The sequence below is a fragment of the Atheta coriaria genome, unplaced genomic scaffold, assembly GCF_025399875.1.
Source record: "Atheta coriaria isolate IRGN ID8LTWV9N9 unplaced genomic scaffold, Caltech_Dcor_3.1 hic_scaffold_8_pilon, whole genome shotgun sequence".
NCBI lineage: Eukaryota > Metazoa > Arthropoda > Insecta > Coleoptera > Staphylinidae > Dalotia > Dalotia coriaria.
The window spans coordinates 6068341-6089695 of record NW_027045450.1 but is presented as its reverse complement, the minus strand read 5'-3'; the positions used below and the strand labels follow the sequence as shown (position 1 = coordinate 6089695).

The following is a 21355-nucleotide window of genomic DNA, read 5'->3' as shown; positions in this document are numbered from 1 at the left end:
AAAAGTGGTACTTTAACCACGGACGTCCATGGATGTGACTAAAGTACTTTAGTCACGGGTTTTAGTCACGAGGTGGAAATTACGATATTAAACAAACAAAAAACTCCTGTTTAACCATTTGATAGTTAATATAATATTATGACTAATCGTTTAGGGAAAAGTCTAAATTATGCTATTATTATCACAGGTAATTATCAGCTGATAAGGAAATCATTGTGTAATTTTGCATCATCGCTACTTACAGATACTGATTGCAGATGGGAGTTAGTCACGTATAAAAAGATATTGGGTTTTCGAGTGTTGAGGTCAAAATATAATACTTATTCAAAAAAGGTTCAGTAGTTAATGAACCACTGAGCAGTGAGCAGGTACGAGTGTTCGATAAACAAGAACCTGCACCGCACCGGCTACTACCTGTTTTTTGCTGAGTTCGCGTGGCGGTAACAGTGTTTTTCAACTTTCAAGGACATCTCATTCATCAAAATACACGAACATAAAAATATCATTTACTAAAACTATTAACTAATAACCAGAATATTTTACTGCAGTATAACTAGTTTATTAGAAGTAAAAATAACTATAAACAGTTTTCTATTACAATTTATTGGGTGTAATATAAAGCGAATCATCATTTATAAGGAATTTAATCAAAGAGTGCTCAGAAATTCCGTTTTAACCAAATGTGAATAGAATGTGAATATCATGAAATATAACTCCTGCTGAAGTTAATCTCTTGATTGCGCTTGAGTGATTCATGCAATAAGCATACAATAAAACAGTTCTATATTTAACGTCATCTAGACTAGACTAGTGTAGCCGTAAGTTTATTATCACAATGAGTAAATGTGATCTGTATCTGGAGAACTATCAAACCCATTATACTGGTGGACAAACAATAATCGGACATGTTTTGGTCACGTTTACCAGTGACAAAGAAGTTCATGGTAAGTAAATAATATTTATGTTTTCTTTGTTTAATTTTTTGAGGAATGAAAATGATTAACATTGAGGTTATATTTATAGGAATAGTAGTACGTATCAAAGGGGAGGCTACTACGCATTGGACGGAAACAGAATCGCATTACAATTCAACAACAAAGCGCAATGAAAGCCGGACGGTTTCTTATAATGGGTCGCATGTCTTTATCAATCATGAGATAGACCTACTACAGAGTAAGTCTAGAATAAATATGTAGTAGAATGTGATAATGTGGCCTTGAAAAGCTTGGTATTCCGTGGGATCTTAATAGAAACAAATAGAAACAGCTGATACAATACTCCCACGCAGATTAAAATGTATTTTAGAGGTTTATCCCTAGATGGAGTTAATGTGGCTGTTCGTTTTTGAATTTTTGAAGTAAAAAGTAAAAAGTAGTAAAAAGAATTACTTTTTGTTTTTGTTTTGAGCTTGATTTGTTTCATAAATCAACGATTTTATAATAAATATGAAAAATAACATTAGTTTTATAACAAGATGGCTGAATATGTATTAAATAAATTTATTCAATATCGTTTATCTCACTCAAAGAGAGATTTCTGAGTGATTTTATGTTTTTCATTTTTTAAATTTTTATGTTTTTGTTTTTTAAGATGGTGGTTCATCAAGGTTTATCCGTGAAGGAGTCCATAAGTATCCATTCATTTATACTCTGCCCGCGGACTTGCCTTCAACATTTAAAGAACATCTGGGTAAAATTCAATACAAAATTAAAGCAGTGGTCAAGCGGCCAATGCTTAAATTTAACTATGAAGCAGAGTCACCTTTCATGGTAGTTACACCTGTAGACCTCAACAGAAATCCAAGTTTACGTGTAAGTAAATACACATAATTTGATTTTTTTGTTATATTTTTCTGTTTTTAATGTTTTGTTATTAAATTTTAGGATCCAGCAACGAGAAATAAAGAAAAAAACACTTATTTCTTCTGTTGTAACAGAGGTAGTATCAAAGTCCAAGCCAACATTCCCAAAACAGGGCTTTCAATAGGAGAAAGATTACCACTGCATATTTCGGTTGAGAATCTGTCACAATCTAACATTGAATGTATTAAATGTAAAATCAAAAAGGTAAATATCAGAAAATTTAATTTTTCTTCTTCCACCTTTAAAGCATTTAAAGTACCGTGACTAAAATACTTTTATCACGGGCTTTAGTCACAGGGTGGAGCATGCGCCTCGTGACAAAAACTCACGTTTTAGTCATTTGATACTTATTATACTATTGTCTATACTATGATGTTTTTAACATGTATTTTAATTTTTTTAGGATGTGGAATTTCATGTCACAAGTCCCCATCATAGAACAAGACATGATAAAGATACAATCTACAGCGAAAATTACAGTGGCGTAGGTGCCCATGGCGAAAACACTTATAACGAGACAATTGAGATTAACAATGCGGCGATTATAACTAACTTTGTAAATTGCGATGTAATTAAAGTTAGTTACATGTTAGAGGTTTGTATACTCGTATTTCTTATAAAAATTAATTTAAAGCTAATAATTATTTTTATTTTTAGATAACTTTTGTATTATCTGGCTTACACACAAATATAGAGCTCGGTATGCCTTTATCTTTAGGCCATATACCTATAGGTGTGAGGAATACAACAATGGCGGCACCTCCGGCTTATAATATGGTGAACACTGCGACTGCTCCACCTGTAACACCACCTACGTATGGTTTTGTTGCACCACCGGATGCTATGCCAATGCCAGTGCCTATGCCTATGGCAATGCCTGTTCCACCACCTTATAATGACGCGGCTAGTGGGTTTAACTTTGGAGGTTATCCGACTGCACCAATGGCGCCGTCAGCGCCAGATTTTACTACTGCGCCAGCTAAGTCAAAGGATGACTGGGAGGTTTTAGATGATCCGACAAATTGTAAGTTTTGTAATTAATATTGGTAATATTTATATTGTTATTTATTGTTTGTTTTATTATTTTAGTGCCAACGTATGACCAGGCTATGGCTTATCCTACAAAGACATAATTTTGTATTGTTTTTATATTATATTATGACAATTACTATAAATATATGAATATTATAGAGGTTTATATTAGATTTTGTCTTTAATTACATGACGACGGTGATACCACTGTAGTAGGAGCGTAGGAGCTGCGATTGGACTACTGGCATGACTGAGCGCGTAACGCACTGCGCGTTGCCCTTTTATGCCTGCGGACTACCAGCAAACAGTAGAAAGGGAAAAGTGAAAGGCGTAAAATTGGTGGGGGAGATAAACACACGCGATCAACGCTTCATTCCACGTAACTAGACTTAACTAGACTCATAGCATTGGCTATTTTCCCACCACTTTCAGAGGATAGTGCGTAGGTATAAAAGAAGCACATTGCGCTCCTCGCTTAGTCTCTATTTTGTGTTTTTTTCGTTTACAACCTAACCTCGCTTAGTCGTTCATTAGTTAGTCATCAAGCAGTCCAGTCGAACTTTTCTAGATTTTTCTCTTTTCTCTCAATGTATACCGCACAAATTATATTTAACATATTTTTATTAAAACATTTCAATAAATCAAGGTGTACTTGATATATATTTTGGTATCTGCACGAAAGTAAACGGAAAAAATATCAAAGTAAAGTTCAAAATCGCACTCAACATAACAAACATCAATCTATTTCCTGTTTCGAACATACCCATCGCCCTAAACACAAATTTACAATCTCCAGCCTGACTCTGAAACCTTTCCAATTCATTCCTTACTTTACAGTTCCCTTTACAAGAATTAATCTGTACATTAACTTCTTTCTGCAGATCATTCGCCTAAAAAAATAAATTAAATATATCTACACAATATTTAAATAAATCATATTATATCATATTATATTACACACATTTTGTATAACTTCTTGACATGTTGAACACATCAACCACAACGCAATCATTGGCGAAAACAACGACACCCAGTTGATAACAGTTATCAAATCAATCAACAAATCTCCTTGGAACACCAATGCCATCGCATAGATACCAAGTTGTAATCGATTCAACAAACACATGAAAATGTATGCAAATATCGTAAACACAATCGAATTGAAAAAATTCTGAACTTTTTTCATGGACTCATACAGTTTCAAATGTAAACATCTTAGTGTTATCACATATTGCAATCTTTCCCCACCTCCAAATTATTACTACTTTTAATAGGTTATGTAACACTCCTAACCTAATTTTTATCACGTTAATAAACGCTAGGAAATGATGCAAAAACGGAATAATATCCAATTCTTTCATATCGAAACACGTCTGGACCATTTTTTGTATCCCACTCAAATGACTTGAGTTATTAAAAGTAGCTGCGAGTTCAAATATTATTGTTATACCAGTTAAAACAGCCACAATCACGCCATGAATGATAAACAACCAAAAAGTCCTCCATTTTAACATGGAATACTTCAACATCTTCTCAAATGTATTAATATTTGTTATTATCGCCATAGATATCAACTGACACTTAAATTGTTTATCAAAAGTGTTAAATCTTTCATTAATTTCAAATATTCTCTGTGTCTTAGGAGTGAAGTCAAATTTAAGAAAAACATTGCGACTAAACCAGGCAAAACTGACATTAGATAACTACTCATTATCATTTTCATGTTATCAATCGCAGATATAAACAAAACACACAATTGTCCAATGGTAAACAATGTCAGAATTGTTTGCACAATAAAAATCAACGGTGAAAACTTAAATTTGCGATTTTCTGATGAATATTTCAATGGAATCGTTACCATTATCTGATTTATTATAAAAATAGGTTTTATACATTCGAAAAATGTTATGTGTGCCGCCATTTTATTCCTACTGCACTTACAAAGTAGATATATTGATTATTTTATCGTAAATAATCGTTTTTATCAATAAACACAAAAGAAATTAATTAGTTAATTACTATGACATGTATTGTGGCATTTGACCGACTGTAAACTGAAAAAATATCAATGTAAAATTCAAAATGGCGCTGGACATCACAAACATCAACTGATGATTGATTTGGAACATTCCTAGCGCTTTAAATTGGAATTTACAGTTGTCAATTTGACTTTGAAAGTGTTCCAATTCATTTTTTACTTGTTTATCACCATTATAAACATTTAATTGGACATTAACCTCTTTGTATAGGTTATGTGCCTATAAAAAACAAAATTATTATTTTTAGGTTAGAATATGTACAAAAATAGATTACTTTATCAATTACAGCTTGACATGTTGAACACATCAACCACAAAGCAATAATCGGTGAAAATATAGACAACCAGTTAATGATAGTTGAAAAATCAATATCCAATTCACCTTTAAACACTAATGTCATAGCATATATCGTAAGTTGTAATCGATTCAACAGACACATGAAAATGTATGTTATTATTGTGAATATAATCAAACTGAAAAACTCTTCGACGTTTTTAATTGACCGAAATAAATTCAAATGTAAACATCTTATTGTTTTCACTTCTTTTAGTCTTTCTTTGACGTCCATATTGTTGCTATTTTTTAATAATATTAATAAAACTTGTAATCTCAGTTTTATTACGTTTACGAATGCTAAGAAATGATGTATGAATGGAATAATTGCGACTTCTTTCATGTCAAACGCTGTGTTTCTCAACATTTCCTGTAGGCCATTCAATATTAATGATTCTGGTGTCACAGATTGCCATGGGGATGCTGTTGTTATGAAACCAGATAAAAACAGCACGACGAAGATGTGTATAATGTAAATTTTTAATCCTCGCCATTTTGATGAGTAACATGTTGATATTAATATGTTTTGATGATGGTTTTATGACTTTTGTCGAAAGTGTTGAAGAATTGTATTATTTGAATGTACTTTTTGCGTTTTAGTAAACTTGTGAGGTTTATTAGGAACATTCCCAATGCTCCTGGTAATACTGTCATTAAATATGTACTCATAATTGCTCTTAAATAAACTATTGCATATGATGTTACTGTGAGAATCTGAAAAACATCATAAAATATTATGAAGGATAAGATAGTGAATATTAATGGGGATGTTTTTACTACTCCGCCATTTTTTGTTGAGTATTTTAAGGGTATAGTTATTGCGATTTGATTTACAATGAATATAGGCCGCACACATTGCATGAACTTGTATTCTTTCACTTTCGACATTTTTGTTTTGGGGTTTATGTAGACTAAATATTAATGTTTGTTTATATGAAAGTTGTTGTAATATGATAATTATGATAATTACTCAAACCAATTTTTTTTCTACCATTAATACGTTTTCTTCGATTCAATTTGTTAATGAACATTAGTGTTCTTAATCTATTAACTTTACTTTACAGTTACCCTAACAAGAATTAATTTGTATATTAATCTTTCTTCATGGTCATTAGTCTAAAATTTAAATAACGTAAAGATTATATGTGTTTTGTATAACTTTTTGGCATGTTGGACATATTAACCACAACGCAATTATTGCCGAAAACAATGACACTTTGTTGATAACAGTTATCAAATCAACCAACAAATTTTCCTGGAACACCAATGTCATCGGAAAGATACCAAGTTATACCTAATCAATTCAACATATACATGAAAATGTATGCTAATATCATAAAAACAATCGATTTGAAAAAATTTTGTACTTTTTTCATGGACTAATACCAGTTTAAAATGTAAACATCTTAGTGTTATCATTTGTTGTAATTTTTTACTAACCTCCATATTGTTACTACTTTGTAATAGGTTAGATAACACTTCTAACCTTACTTTTATCACGTTGATATACGCCAAGAAATTATGAAAAAACGGTATAATATTCTTTCAAATCGAAATATCTCTATGTCTGGACCATTTTTTGCGTTTCACTATCTCTTCTATTATTTCTACTATTTGATAGGTTATGCTGTATTTCTAACCTTAACTTTTAATATTTATTAAATATGCGCTCCAAAACTTTTAAATTCACTTTAATTATCAATATAACCCTTTAGAGCACTATTATTTTTATTAAATTGAATCTTAACGGTGATATTTTTAATAATCCGCCATTTTTATTCGCGGATAATATCTACTATTATTTGATTCTACACGAATATAGGCAACACATACATAAACTTAAATTCCCTAATAATTTTACTTTTATTAATAAATATAAACTAAATATCTATGTTTATTTACACATAACTACATAATTATAACAAATATCAATTACTCAAACAAATTATTATTATTGTTTTAATTTAACCATTAAGACGTTCGCATCGATTCAATTCATTAACAAACATCCTTAACCTATTATCATTACCAATCGAGTTTCTATAATCCACCTCCATGCGACTAATACGTGTTGAAATATCTTTCCTTGCAACGTGCATCTTCTTTTTGATGACAATCATACTGATGAAATCCCAGTTGCATATAATACAAGTTTCAATCTTTTCTCTCAACCAATTCTCATTTGTGTTTAAATTTTGGAAACCTCTGGAGATTATGAAGTCATTTTCCATGGTGGATACTACATCCTCATCAGCCAAATCCATGAGAGTATGTTCTCGCAGTGTAAGGTAAGAATTAAATTCGTTTAGTTTTTGACACGCTGGTGGAGCGTTTTCCATACGTGCTATTAACGCTCGTCCTTCGGTTTGGGATCTGTCAAGGGCAGCCATTACATCTGTGTGGAAACGTTGCGCGAAGGTATTCATACGGTTGGTGAATCTCGGACCTTCTTCTTGTGCGATTTGAAGAAGACTTTGGAATGATAATGCCATGAGTATATCTGAGGCATTGGTTGATTTTATGTTTGAACTTAAAGATAAAAATCCTATTAAAAGGATTGGAAGTAATTTTATGACGGACATTTTGTGGTATTAGCAGATGACTTAAGTTTAAGTAATATTTGAAATTAATTTTCGGGTTGTTTTTATAGGTATAGATGTAAACTTTATAAATATTCAAAAAAAGTTATCTTTTTCCTTGCGTTTTTACATTATTTTCAACTAAAATTAGTTTTAAGATTAGAAAAATGAAATATTTAAATATTTAAATATTGGCATTGTTGTTTTAAGGTCATATTTTACTTTTAATCTGATTACTGAAAACAATTACTAAACACGCCACGTGTTACATGAAAATACGAGTATTATATCAAAACGGGTGTTTTTAATGTAATCATTAATTATTTAATCAAATATAGGTAGAAATCATGGAATATATGTCCTCGACAGTGACATTTAGTCTCAGTAGGTTAATAAGGTTTAGTAAGTGTGTTTTGCACTATGAAGTCCGCTAATGTTATCAAAAAGCCACGAAAAAATAAAACTGTTTCGGTTCTTAGGGAGCGGTTTAATTTGCATGTTCATCATTATTTAGCTGTTGCCACTCCTCATGGATTGGTGCATTTAGTAAGACCGAAAAGAACTTTATTTGAAAGGTATTTACAAGAAGTAAATTAATAATTTCTTAACTAAGTTTAAATCAGTTTTGTTAATAACAAAAAAATTTGAAATGGCACTAGTAATACTCAAAAACGTATATTTTAAGTTGCCTTCTCTAAAAAATTAATTTTTTATTAGATTCTGTTTTAAAATTCTCTTTTAAATGACTTTTGTAAGATTTATTAAACTTTCTAATTAATGTTTTAATTTTATAGAATATTTTGGATAATTTGCATAATTTTGGTTGCAATACCATGCGTAATCATAAGTCGCCAAGCCTGGAACCGTTACAACAATTCCCCAACTGTCAATACACTCCTACGTAATTATCAACAATGGCGTCATTCTTTCCCTGCCGTCACAATATGCCCATCAACTCCTCCAAACGAAGATGCAGGCAACAAATATTGGAAAAATTACATCTTTCCATTTTTTAGGTAAATATATTTAAATTCTTTGTTCATGTTTCATTTTAATCATAATCGTAATTTTAATTTAACCTTATTTTACTAAAGAGAGCATGGTTATGATATACCTGAAATGAGGGACGATGCCGATAATATGCAAGACGAAAATATCACAACAACCCCACCAAGCTCCGAAAGCATGGCTCTTGTTGAAGATATTAAACAATTTGTCTCCATATTATTCTATGGAAACTATTCAACATACGAAAATTTATCACAATTTAAGCAACTGTTTGATCGTATAAATCCAGAAGAATATCTAACCTTAAATAATTTAACCTCTAAAGTATGGGAAACGCAACCAGATCATTTTGAACGTTTTACTATCGATCAAACTATGACTGAGTTTGGGATTTGTTTCACGCTGAATTCTATTTTATCGAATTATTCATCACCAGAGTAAGATATCAACAACAAACAAAAAAGTATACAAAAATTTTAATAATAATTTATTATTTTATTAGGAGATTCATTAAAAACGACATGTCGCTCATCTCCGACCCCAAAATAAGTGACATTATGCCCAGTGAAGAGGATCCTTTCTTACATGTCAATAATATACAACTTCCTATCAAACTATTTGTGCATTCTTATAATGAAATTCCGTCTTATCTGGATAATTTCTTCGAATTGAATATTGAAAGTGCGATGGATATGGAAGTAATGACTGAAAAACACACAGCAGTACCGGATATTCGTAGTCTGAGGATATCACAACGCCATTGTCGGTTTACAGACGAATCTGATCTGAAGTATTTTCCGGTTTATTCTTACAACTTGTGTCGGTTGGAGTGTAAAATGCGTTTGGCATGGCGATTGTGCAAGTGTTTCCCGTTTTACTTTCGGAGACTTTGTAAGTATTAAATTATTAAATAAAAAGTGTTTTTGCATTTTATTCTCAAAATAATACAGAATTTTTTGTATTAAAACATCTGTGTCTTCTGCTAATACTAATATTTTGGGAATTCATTCGAAACTGTCGAAAATTGTTCTTCAAAATGTATAAAAACGTTTTTTAAGATGGCGAGAAAGTATGCAACCTTGATGGCATGATATGCATAGGCAAACATTCACGTAAACCAACATAACCTAAAAATATATAAAAACATATTTATAACCTGATTTAAACTCTTTTATAGATGAATTTATCCATTTACATGACGATAATGGTCAAGGATTTTGCAAGGGATGTGATGCAAAATGTGAAGATGAAGCAATCACAATAGTTCGCAGTACAACTATGCCTTGGATGTTTTCCGCAGAAATAACTATTATTCTTAAGCTATTAACCCAAACACGTCTGCAGATTAACACTATCTACACGGAAACTGATTTTCTTGGTATAAAAACCTCCAATTTTTACTAAACTTCATAAATACTACTAATTTTTATTAAATTTTTAAATTTCAGTACAAATTGGAGGTTTAGCTGGTTTGGCATATGGTATAGGTCTTCTCAGTTTAGTAGAAATCGTATATTTCTTATCTCTACGTTGTTATTTTGCCATTGTGCGTGGTAAAACAATCAAAACAAATTTATAAACATAAAACAATCCAACAGTATCAGTATCGCCATCTATGAACTTACGTTTACAATCCACTCTTCACTCAGCTGTTAAGTTAAACTAAACATGGTGAAAAGCACAAACTACAAAGCACATTCTTCGATATTTAAGCGATTCAAGCAATGTGTGAGAAATGATAGCGTCGCACTGTTTCACTAACAATATGTTAAAGCGATAAGCTGGGTATTCAAGTGTGTGGATTTCTAATTAAGTTTGATTAAAATGGAATTTGAGAGTCCAGATGTGATGAAAGACTTCCCAGGTCTGTTTGTATCAGAAGGCAGTAAGAAAGGATCGAATGACAGTGATTGTAAGTAGATACACTGCATATTTACAAGCATAATGAATCATAAATAATAGCACAATGACTGGAAATGACAAACTACTAGTATTATGTAGTTGGTTATTAGTGAAGACATGTTTTGTGTTGCAGACAGTGATGAGACTGACAAATTGGCCAAGAAAGATCTTCTTAAGCGAAAGGAGAAAAAGGATAAGAAGGATAAGGAAAGAGGCTATGCAGCTCTAGAGGGTGAGAGTTCTGCTGATGAAAATGATAGCAGGTGATTATTTTTTGTTGAATTTTATGAAAAATCATTAAAAATAAATTTTCATTGTTTAATATTATGATATTTGTGCTAGAAGTCCATCAAAAATAAAAAAATCTAAGACGTTTAAATTTACCACATCGAAATCTAAAGAAAAACGCGAAAAGTCCAGGGAAAAAGAGTTAATCGATAAAAAATCCAAGGAAAAAGAGAAAAAAAGTGAGAAAAAAGTCGAAAAGGATAAAAAGGCTGAGAAAAAAGAACGCAAATGTAAATCAGCTGATGAACACACAGATATTGCAGGTAATACCACCAAAATTCAACAAAAACCATCAAAAGCCATAAAATTTTTATAAATTTCAGATGGTATGCCAATATTTGGTGTCCCCCTAGACATAGCAGTAGAAAGAAGCCGATGTCATGACGGAATCGACATCCCTTTACCAGTTAGAGCCTGCATAGACTACATCCAATCAGTAGGACTCACACTTGAAGGTGTTTACAAGATGAGCGGCACCAAAGCAAAAGTCCTACAACTCAGAAAGCTTTACAATCAACGCGAACACGTAGATCTTACCGAATATGAAATCCCAATAGCTACTAGTTTGTTGAAGCTTTTCCTGCGCGATTTACCCGAACCAATCTTCACGAGTGATATGTTAGTGAGGTTTGAGGAAGCGGGCGCCATCTTGAACGTTGGCACACGCGAGAAACACCTGAAAATACTCGTTGAGAATCTTCCGCCCAACAATCGACTATTACTCTCTTGGATATTGATACATCTAGACGATGTTGTTTTGAATGAACGTCTGAATAAGATGAATATATCCACGATGGTCGGTGCTTTAGGACCAACTTTACATACATCCAGTCGATTGCTTACAGCTTTGCTACATCATTGCAGAGCGTTGTTTCCTACGGTTATTCTAGAAGCTTATATTCCTCCTTTGAGTAGCACAGAACAATTGCCGGTTGAATTGGATCAACTTGAAGTTGAATTATTGAAGCAAGAGAGTTTATTGTCTCAGATTCATGCGGAAATGAACGCTGGGTATATTATTAAGACTCGTGAGGAGTTACTTTGGGAAGTTCAAAGGATAATCACCCAGTTAAAGGTTAGAATAGTATAAAATTGAGGTTATGTGGTTTTGAATTGTTTTTGCAGAGAAAAATCAAAAATCTTCAAAAAGAAGAAAAACCAGACAAAGTTAAAGAAGTTGTAGCATCAGTACCAGCCGTCCCTATCAACCCAACCCCATCTTCATCTTCTACTACTTCAACTTCAACAATAATAAAAGAAACAGTTGAAATTCACACACAGAATGCTCAACTGCCACAACCAACACAATCACAACTACAAGAAACTCAAGATGAAGAAGAACCAATACCTTTGCCACTCCCTACAGAAGATTCCCCAGATTCTTCACCTCCATCATCAGATTCATGTCCTCCAAATAACACAGTAGTAGATTCACCACAAACACCAACTCCAGTTGATGCAGAACCACCACCAGCGCCACAAAACGAACAAACCGATCAAAATAAATTAGCCTTAGAACGTCGACAGTTGCTAGACAACTCGCTGCAGCCCAACACTGACGAATCAATCGCTCTCTTACAAATTAAACACACAGCACTCTGCGCATTACGTGATAAACTAACAAAAACAATTCAAAATGAACGTCAGGAAGTTCTCGAACTAAAGAAACAGATTGTGGAGGACACTGTAATACCGACGTATAACAACGATCAAAATATGGATGAGATTATGACGCTGCTACAGCAAGAGAATCAGATTCTCGAGATTAAGAAGATTAATCTTGTGCGGCGGATCATGGAGCAGGAGGAGATGTGTATTGACCTACGTTCGAAACTCGTGCTGATACAGTAACCTAACCATATTTCATAACTCTACTATGCTCATAACATTTTCTACGAGTCGTAATTTGTTTTAGAAAGAAACTAAATTATTCCTTACCATTAATGATGATAATGATGTCCAGCTAGATGAATAAATATGTACGCTAGTTATCAACTTGAATGTTTAATAGTATTGAACACCTTCGGAGAAACAACTGTAGAGTCTTTGGCGTTGATTTTCATCAAGGTAAGTATCAGCCAGCGTTTTAAAACTAGCATGACCAGCGAACATGTGCATGTAATTATTGAGATAGTCTTCTACGCCTTTCTGCGTGATGGGTTCATCGAGCACTGTGCAGAGGTCAATCAGCTGGTCGGTTATTAGATCTTCTACTTCGGAGTCGTCGTCTTGGGATTGCGTATCACTATCACAATCTTGCTACAAACAATAAAAACACATTTTTAACCGTTTTTAAAACCGTTGAGGTTTTTAGTTCTAAAATTAACATAGAGGCGCTGCAATCGCAAAATTTGAAATAACGCGTTCTGATTGGTTGCGCAATCAAAATGGCCTCTGACTCAGGTTAACTTCCGCTTACCACAGTTTGGTTTTTCACTTGTAGCAGAAACTTGTCGATAAGACTGCGGAATATATACGACAGCATCGAGACTTCTTTCTGTTGTCCATCTACCAGTTCAGTGAAGTGTATACTCTTCAATCGTGCATCTTCTCGTAACAATGTGCCTTCCAACATTTGACACAACACTAAAATCCTATGAAAAACTCATTTATAATCTGATAAATTGGTAAGTGCAATACTCACTGTAAATATTTTCCATAATTACTACCTAAATACTTGAAAGTAACTGCAGTTGATAGCACATGCTTCAAAGCGCTCTCCCCAGTCGGGCCTGGTACTTTATTCAACAAACTAGTAATTAATTCGTAGTTATAACAGAAGTAATGCAGAAAAATCACGTTGAAACTCTCCTTAACCTCAATTGATTGTGAAAAGTTGCATTTACTCAACATGCACTTTACTAATTTCTCATTGTGTTGGTAAAATTTATCTCCAAAGGCTTTAAAAGCACAAATTACAATCTTATCGATGTGTTTGCAAGCCAATTCATTCCTGCCAGGCTCTAAGAGGTTATAAATAACCCCTAAAACTGTTTCCAGAGTGCTGCGTTCATTTAAAGAGAAATGCATATGGCATTTCAATAGATACATGCAGAGACATCTAGATCCCATCTTAAAAACAAATTTTAAGGTTAAATTTTACATTTATGTATAATATTACCTCTGTAACAAGCATATCTTTAGTAGAATTCAATGAATTAATGACAAACATGAATCCCTGCATCATTAACGCATCTTTAACAGCTTCTGAACTTGCATTTTCGGTTAAAACACTCAAAATATAAAGTCCCACAGCTTGTTCTTCAGTTCTATCAACATCTGTTGATCCACAGGGGTTTGAAATGAGGTTAAGTAGTGGTGGTAACAATGACGATTGAACATATTCACCACAAAACTGATTTTTACTCAATCCAACAATTAATTCCTTACAGCGATTGATTATTAACGCATTGTGCGTGTTTTTCGCTAGTGTATTCAATATAAACGGAATTAAACGGCTCGCAAAGTTTGAGGTTAAATTTTCATTCAACTAAAAATAAAAAATTAAATTTTTGATTAAATAAATATTAATAATTAAACTTACATTAGTAATTTCACAAATATTCATGATAGTCGTCCCAAAAATCATCGGATTTAAATATTCAGCAACATTAATCAAACTCTCCAATAAAGAATTAAATACATCTACTAACGCCTGCAGATGTTGTTTCTGCATGCCTTCACTCGCATGTTGACTGCAATTCCCATGCAGATTACTAATGCGTTGACAGTGAAAATTCAAAGCTCTTATCGCTGCATTCCTCAAGACATGTTGATCACTCCGCAGATTTATACAAATCGTACTTAAATGATTAACAACTTGTTCGGAACTCATACAACATGAAAATCTCCCAACGACAAGCATAATCCTAGCTAAAAGTATAACATTCCGGCATTGTGAAACAATCATTGACGCATTCTGTAAATACGCGTAGATATTAAACGACTCATGATGACTTGGTTGCGATTTAAAGATATCACTTAGGCAACCAATCGTGCACATAACACTTTCATTCACACGCCAGTTGAAAGAATCATTCGGTTTGATTTCATAAGAACCACTTAGTATCTTGTTAATCGCCATGGATAGTGAAATGTGTATCTTTTCAGTTGTGAAGTGATTGGTAAGTTCCTAAAATAGGTTATTTATAATATATTTTTTAAATTTTAAGGTTATGTTTACTTACACAAAGCATAATCTTCAAATCAGTCCTTAATTTATTATTAACCATGTTGTTAAATTCATCTGCACAATAACTATGTTCATCTTCAATGAATTCCTGTTCGATATCCGGTGTAATCGTCATGAAAATCATGATGGAATAAAAAATATCTGATAATATAGGAGATAATCTTTTGCATGTGTTTTTATCCGTTGCAATAATCTGTATCAAAGCAAAGATATTCGTAACTAATTTAAGGAAAAACTTCGGGTTGTGATCATCTTCATCAGCATCCACAGGCATGGTTCTTCTACATCCAATGACTTGCAGATATTCAGCTGCACATTTGCTTAGAATCTCCAACATAATCGGTAGGGTTGATAGGATTAACTGGACAGGTTCCTGTGCTTTGTCACAGTACAAAAACTGCACGAATGCTCCACCGATTATTTCAGCTTTAAGTTGAAAATCACTGTGTTGACTATAGGGTTGACTCAAATGATACGCTAACAATCCACAGAACTTCTTGCCAGCTTCATTTAATATCTCATCATGTGCTGGGTTCTCATTGTGTTCCAGATCAGACAATAAAAATATTGTTATTAATGATATCACTGTTGCTCTGGTGTTTGTAGAATACTTTTCATTACTACAAATCTCATACAAACAATTGAATAAAGTAGGGCCTAGTTCTGTTACTATGTTGTAAGGTAGACATTCTCTTAAGAAGAGTACAGTTCCTTCAACTACTTCTTTGCTTACACTCTGAAGCATCTGTTGGACTAGATTCATCATGTTTGGCCATTGATCTGGATAGTCTAAGGCAGCAATATGTGCCATTATATGAGCAGTTGATAGTTTTAGTTGTCTGTTACTATCTCCAATACCAGCAGGCAGGAACTTTTTGATTTTGTCTTTGATTTCGCATGGGATTATTGGTTGTATTTTGCCTTCGGGTTCTATTTCCCAGTAGGCTACTATGTATTGTTTAAGGAGGATGCTTGCCATTAGGCGTTCTTCTATAGGTTCACCAAAATCCATCATTATATCAATCAGAATCAAAGCATATTCTAGAAAAACCATAAAATGACTAAAATATGATTAAATCTTAATAATACCTTCAGTAAATTCAAGTGCTTTTCTTCTATCTTCAGAAACTCGTCGTAAGTTATCATCGTTACACATTAAACCACTGATTACAGTGAGTATGTTATTTTTGATATTCTTAGGAGACATTTTCAAACTTTATTTGAATGTTTTGAATGAGATTTGAAGGTTATCTTTACTTGCGTTTAATATTGACAGTTTCACATACAAAAAGAGGGAGAAAATAAAAAAATTCAAATTTTTAATTATTCTACGGTAGGAATTGAATTAAAACTATTACATAAGTAGCAGTTAAGTTAATAAACATAAAAATCAACGAGTTATCCACTGGAAAAAACGCAGCCGCTGTAAATTTCGGCATTTTCTCTTTGGATTGCTGCAGAAAAAACTTCATTTTGCTTAGAATCAATGAATTCGCATGTGGATGCATGTTGACATAGTCACAGATAATACTAGCTGTTTTTCTACCTTCTGCAGACACCACATCACATAATACAGCCAAAATAATTCCTTGTGACTAAAAAAAAACATTTTTTAGGTTTAATCAAACATAACCTATTTTATACCAAAAATATACTCACAGTAACAAGTCCTAATGTACAATATAAAGTAGTAGCCATATCAGTAGCACTAAAAGAAGTCATCGAAAGATGCAGCGATGACAACGTAAACATCATCTGATGAAAGTAAAAAACAACAAATGCCACCCGAAAACACCCTGTATCATCTCGCAGATATTACACACCATATTGTGCAAGTTTACAATAATCTCTATGGTAACACAACTTGTATTAACTTGCGATGACGTTAATCCTTGTAAAAAACGATTTAAACTTCGAAATCGCAATTTTGCCATTAACAACAACTGCATTACAAAAACATTAATAAATCCAACATATAACAATGCAGTATGATCAACTCCACCCAAAACGATATAAAGCACAGGGATATTTTTGAATGCATATGCCCCAAGTGAAGAAACCATCAAATATATACTGAATAATAGTAACAGCATCCATTTGCAATGCACCATTGGTATCGGTTGTTTCAATTGTTGAAATATCACGTCGGTATCTTGTATTGTTGTGAATAAACGTGCAAGTTTCGGTGCCTGCCACGTGGAGAACTTTATCACGCACATAACTATCGTGAATAACGTGCAGGAACTTGATACTAACGTAAGATATACCCTTGCCATGTCGTCGTCTTGAAGAGAACCATCATGAACTGTTTTTATCACTCCTAGTGATATGATAAATGTTGTAATGATTATTGGTTTGATATATCTGAAGAGATTTGAGTATAATATGAAGTTTTCGTCGTAATATGGTAGTAATCCAATATAAAAGTAGAATTGTCTTATGAATTGTAAATTCTTTTTCTCGAGGATTTCAATTTTTGTGTTTGATTGCAACTGGAACATGATGGCGTATGAATTAAGCGCTGGTGTTGTTAATGGCTAATAACTGACTTGTTTTTAATTATGTTGATGATTACAATTAGTGTAATATAATGTGGTAAACAAGGGTGTGTTTTGTGTTTGCGTTTGATAATGTGACACGCTGAAAAAAACGATTTGTTAAGTGGGATAATTAATAAATTAACAATTATAGGTAAGTAAAATTTTAATTCAGTTTAAAATTCTCACACAAGACAAGATTTTTATTAACTTATTTGTCGAATATCATTATCACAGACCGTAAATGAATAGTTGTGCAAGTATCGTTGATTCCTTCGATTGCCGCCATTTTGTGGGTCAAACCTTAACGTCCTCAATTGCAGACCATTTTCTGTGGCGAATAGCACCAACGCGGCTGCTTTTTTCTCTGCAGCAGGTCGTGGGACTTCGGTGCGTTGATACCAGAAGATGAAGGCGATAACAGTGATTAAGAAGACAAGCAGGGCTGCGATTGCGACATAGCTTGGAACTGTCAGCGGCATTCGTGCCACTGGAGTGCATGTTGTGTTGTTGCACACTACCCTAACACCGACCAAATGACCCGAAGGTGTTGCAATGATTGTACGTGCACCACTAACACGTGTTGTGATTCATTACCGGTCGTTATGACAACTTGATTTTCGAATGATAAAAAGTAAATTGTTTTTAGATAAAATCATTACGGACGAACGGTAAGTATTGTACCCTTTGATGTCCTAGAAATTTACCTATACATCGATTTGTTGGATTAGTTTGATTTGGGTTATTTTTATTTATTGACCTGTTTTTATGTTTATTCGATGGAAAAAATGTCCAATGTGCGTATCTACTGATCAATTTGATGTTCTAGTAGAAATAACGCGTGTATGACATAACCTGACCTTGACAGCACGACAAAACCGTATAAAATGAGGTAAAGTAAACGAATATTGCTACTGTACACGCATTCATCACTTTCTTTCATTCGTTCTCTGGTGTACAACGTGAATAAATTGTATTTTAGCATTGTTTTTATATTGGCAACAGTTTAAGTGACTAATGAAGTGACAATCGTGCTAAAAGTAACACAAGGTAACATTTTATTAGCAGTAGTAGCAATATCAAGGGCATCTAGACAATATCTAGACAATGTACTTTAATGCGCTTTTAAAAGTTAGTTTGGTTGCCTATTGTACTAATACAATACTCATTTTCGCTATAAAATTAAACTCGCCTGCTTGAACTTGCCGAATGCCGCTAACATTTTCACAATAGAATTACACATCAAACACGTGCGCATTGTGATGTTGCAGATTTCCGCGTTTGGGAATTTTCCCAAAGTTATCGCTCGGCAAACACGCATGTGAATCACACAGCGCGAAACATATTCCAACTCGCTACAATAGCAATTTGCTATCGTCCGTAATTGCCGACAGCGCTGAGAAGAAAACGCGCAAGATGGACGCCAGAGAATATCTGTATAAATTTGCCGGCGGCGCCGTTACGATGGAGAAGGATCCCACGCGCGGCGTCGCCATCATCACCTTGGACCATCCGGAAAAGCGGAATGCCATTAGTGGTGAGACGCAACACACAATAATCAACCAGCAATCAAATCAAATCAAATCATAATTTATATTAGGTCGTATGATGGTGGAACTACATGATCACATTAGAACATTAGAGATGTGGGACGAAGGCAAAGCTTGTATTTTACAAGGCAATGGTGGTAATTTCTCATCGGGTGGCGATTTGAATTTCGCACGTGATAGCGGCACACCAGAGGGCGCTTCGGTAATGAACACGTGGATGAATGATACTTTAAGTAGGCTTAGCGCGTTGAAAATGTTCAGTGTTTGTTATGCTGATGGACCAACACTTGGAGGTGGGACTGAAATCGCTTTAGCTTGTGATTTCATATTAGTAAATGAAAATGTAAGATTTGGACTTGTTCATGGTAAACTCGGGATTGTCACTGCATGGGGTGGGGGTACTCGGTAAGTAAATTTTTTTTTTTATATTTTTTTTTTCAAAAAAATAAAAATAAAATATTTAGATTAACACAACGTATTGGAAGACACAAAGCCCTGGATCTACTTTTATCAGCACGTATATTATCAGCGAAAGAATGTGTTGATATTGGTATAGCACAAGAAATAATCCCCTCGATGAATATAAACAATTGGTTAGATATAAGACTACAACATCATTATACAGTGACACGTGCATTCAAAGAAATAACAACTCTCCCTTCAAATATAGCACAATCAGAAGAACGAAGAATATTCCTGCCATTTTGGGGCGGTGAATTGAATAAAGCCGCGTTGAATAAACGTGTTAAACACGTGACGGCGACTGCGAACGATGACCAAAAATAAAACACATTATATATGATATGTCTTCACATGTGCAAATCAGGAGTGATCATCAAGCGACCATAACTGTACTAGCATTGTATTGTTCCAGTGCGCTTGTGCAATCTAATATAATGCAACATCCACAGGTATTACATTGACTTTGTTTACACTCCGCAATTACCATTGACAATTGTATGTGGCGCAGTTGAATGAATTCGGTGTGCACATTTTTGGATTCGTCGGTTTATTGTTGTCGTGATTCGGAGTGGGCGCGAGTGAAGGCGTCTGTTGAAATTTCGTAACAGAAAAAAGTAAAAACCGTTTAAATAAATAAAAATAAGACCTTGATAGATCTTAGCCTTGTACCACGCGTTGGAAATTAAATAATTTATTTAATTGTATTGATCAGATCAGATCAGGAAATATCAAATTTGCAAAAAATGCATAGGTGTCAATATTAGAATACAAAACGAATTAATACGAAGCCAGACGCCTTCAGAGAAATATTTTTCTTTTTCGTAAGAAGTTTTTATTAATTTTTTTTGTGTTTTTTTCTTTGTGAGCCCTGAACAATAGTCCACCCGCCGTGTTGGGATATTCCCACGAGACAGTTAATAACCCCCCTCATACCCAACTTAGTTTCGGGACGCATGATGATAGCTACCTAGTTGGGATCCACTTAACCACACGCACCTTAAACGAGAATGTGTGTAGTCTGTTCTGATTCAGTTAGGATGCGCATAGTGCAATTACCAACGCCACGCCATTATCTCGGCGCGTGTGCTACACGTCCAAAATTAGGAACACATGGTATATGGGTTGTGGTAATGTGGTCTGGTCGAAAATTGCACAACGTAATCGTGCGCCCGAGGGTTGAACTGTAAAACATGATATTCCCTTCGTTCTTCGTAGTAATACTACAACTACAATTACGGATTCTATAGTCTGTAGTATAAATTGAACTGAACTGGTTTGAATGGAACACTATACGGATCGGGAAGCGAAACGCCCCTATCGGATATAATATCTACGATATAACGCATGTGTATTATTTATGTTTTGTGTGTGTGTGACGCACTCGAGTGGAGAAATCGCGAACAGAAGCAGAACGATGGAACGAAAACAAACCAGACTACTACTACTACTACAACCACTCCAAATACAAAAAGAAGTAGGGGATGTGTCTGTAGTAGTGGGAATGGTTTATAGGTTAGCATTTGGACTGGATGAATGAAAACGTGAACGTGGGAGCTGTGCAAGCTCAAAGG

General features: G+C 33.9%; 5 protein-coding genes and 1 long non-coding RNA gene across 8 annotated transcripts; 5 read left to right on the top strand and 1 right to left on the bottom strand.

Annotated features, from left to right (window-relative positions):
* Positions 1 to 327: 327 nt before the first annotated feature.
* Positions 328 to 3060, top strand: LOC135797475 (arrestin domain-containing protein 2-like). Its single transcript, XM_065309852.1, has 7 exons — positions 328 to 944; positions 1024 to 1173; positions 1591 to 1811; positions 1884 to 2066; positions 2266 to 2457; positions 2520 to 2886; positions 2952 to 3060. Exons 1-7 carry the CDS (start codon positions 836 to 838, stop codon positions 2993 to 2995), a joined length of 1266 nt encoding a protein of 421 aa, XP_065165924.1. The 5' UTR covers positions 328 to 835; the 3' UTR covers positions 2996 to 3060.
* Positions 3061 to 8243: 5183 nt separating this feature from the next.
* On the top strand, positions 8244 to 9037 carry LOC135797639 (uncharacterized). Its single transcript, XR_010549597.1, has 3 exons — positions 8244 to 8420; positions 8640 to 8861; positions 8940 to 9037. It is a non-coding gene; the product is annotated as an uncharacterized lncRNA (long non-coding RNA).
* A 143-nt stretch (positions 9038 to 9180) lies between these two features.
* Positions 9181 to 10432, top strand: LOC135797438 (pickpocket protein 28-like). The gene is made up of 5 exons (XM_065309803.1): positions 9181 to 9290; positions 9356 to 9744; positions 9912 to 9965; positions 10031 to 10231; positions 10302 to 10432. The coding sequence occupies exons 1-5, from the start codon at positions 9229 to 9231 to the stop codon at positions 10430 to 10432; spliced, it is 837 nt and encodes a 278-aa protein (XP_065165875.1). The 5' UTR covers positions 9181 to 9228.
* Positions 10433 to 10487: 55 nt separating this feature from the next.
* Positions 10488 to 13038, top strand: Rlip (Ral interacting protein). Of its 2 annotated transcripts, none has more exons than XM_065310327.1 (5): positions 10488 to 10765; positions 10889 to 11018; positions 11101 to 11306; positions 11367 to 12118; positions 12169 to 13038. In XM_065310327.1, exons 1-5 carry the CDS (start codon positions 10678 to 10680, stop codon positions 12892 to 12894), a joined length of 1902 nt encoding a protein of 633 aa, XP_065166399.1. In that variant the 5' UTR covers positions 10488 to 10677; the 3' UTR covers positions 12895 to 13038. The 2 variants fall into 2 exon arrangements, with proteins under 2 accessions (XP_065166399.1, XP_065166397.1); XM_065310325.1 differs by having other exon boundaries at positions 11098 to 11306.
* On the bottom strand, positions 13032 to 16520 carry Ipo9 (Importin 9). Its single transcript, XM_065310324.1, has 7 exons — positions 16325 to 16520; positions 15231 to 16276; positions 14588 to 15175; positions 14165 to 14533; positions 13688 to 14115; positions 13463 to 13637; positions 13032 to 13302 (listed from the first exon to the last, which is right to left on the bottom strand). Exons 1-7 carry the CDS (start codon positions 16440 to 16442, stop codon positions 13048 to 13050), a joined length of 2979 nt encoding a protein of 992 aa, XP_065166396.1. The 5' UTR covers positions 16443 to 16520; the 3' UTR covers positions 13032 to 13047.
* Positions 16521 to 17928: 1408 nt separating this feature from the next.
* On the top strand, positions 17929 to 20236 carry LOC135797808 (ethylmalonyl-CoA decarboxylase-like). Of its 2 annotated transcripts, none has more exons than XM_065310328.1 (4): positions 17929 to 18664; positions 19044 to 19309; positions 19373 to 19727; positions 19787 to 20236. In XM_065310328.1, the coding sequence occupies exons 1-4, from the start codon at positions 18660 to 18662 to the stop codon at positions 20106 to 20108; spliced, it is 948 nt and encodes a 315-aa protein (XP_065166400.1). In that variant the 5' UTR covers positions 17929 to 18659; the 3' UTR covers positions 20109 to 20236. The 2 variants fall into 2 exon arrangements, with proteins under 2 accessions (XP_065166400.1, XP_065166401.1); XM_065310329.1 differs by lacking the exon at positions 17929 to 18664 and adding an exon at positions 18671 to 18822.
* The last annotated feature ends 1119 nt before the right edge of the window (positions 20237 to 21355 follow it).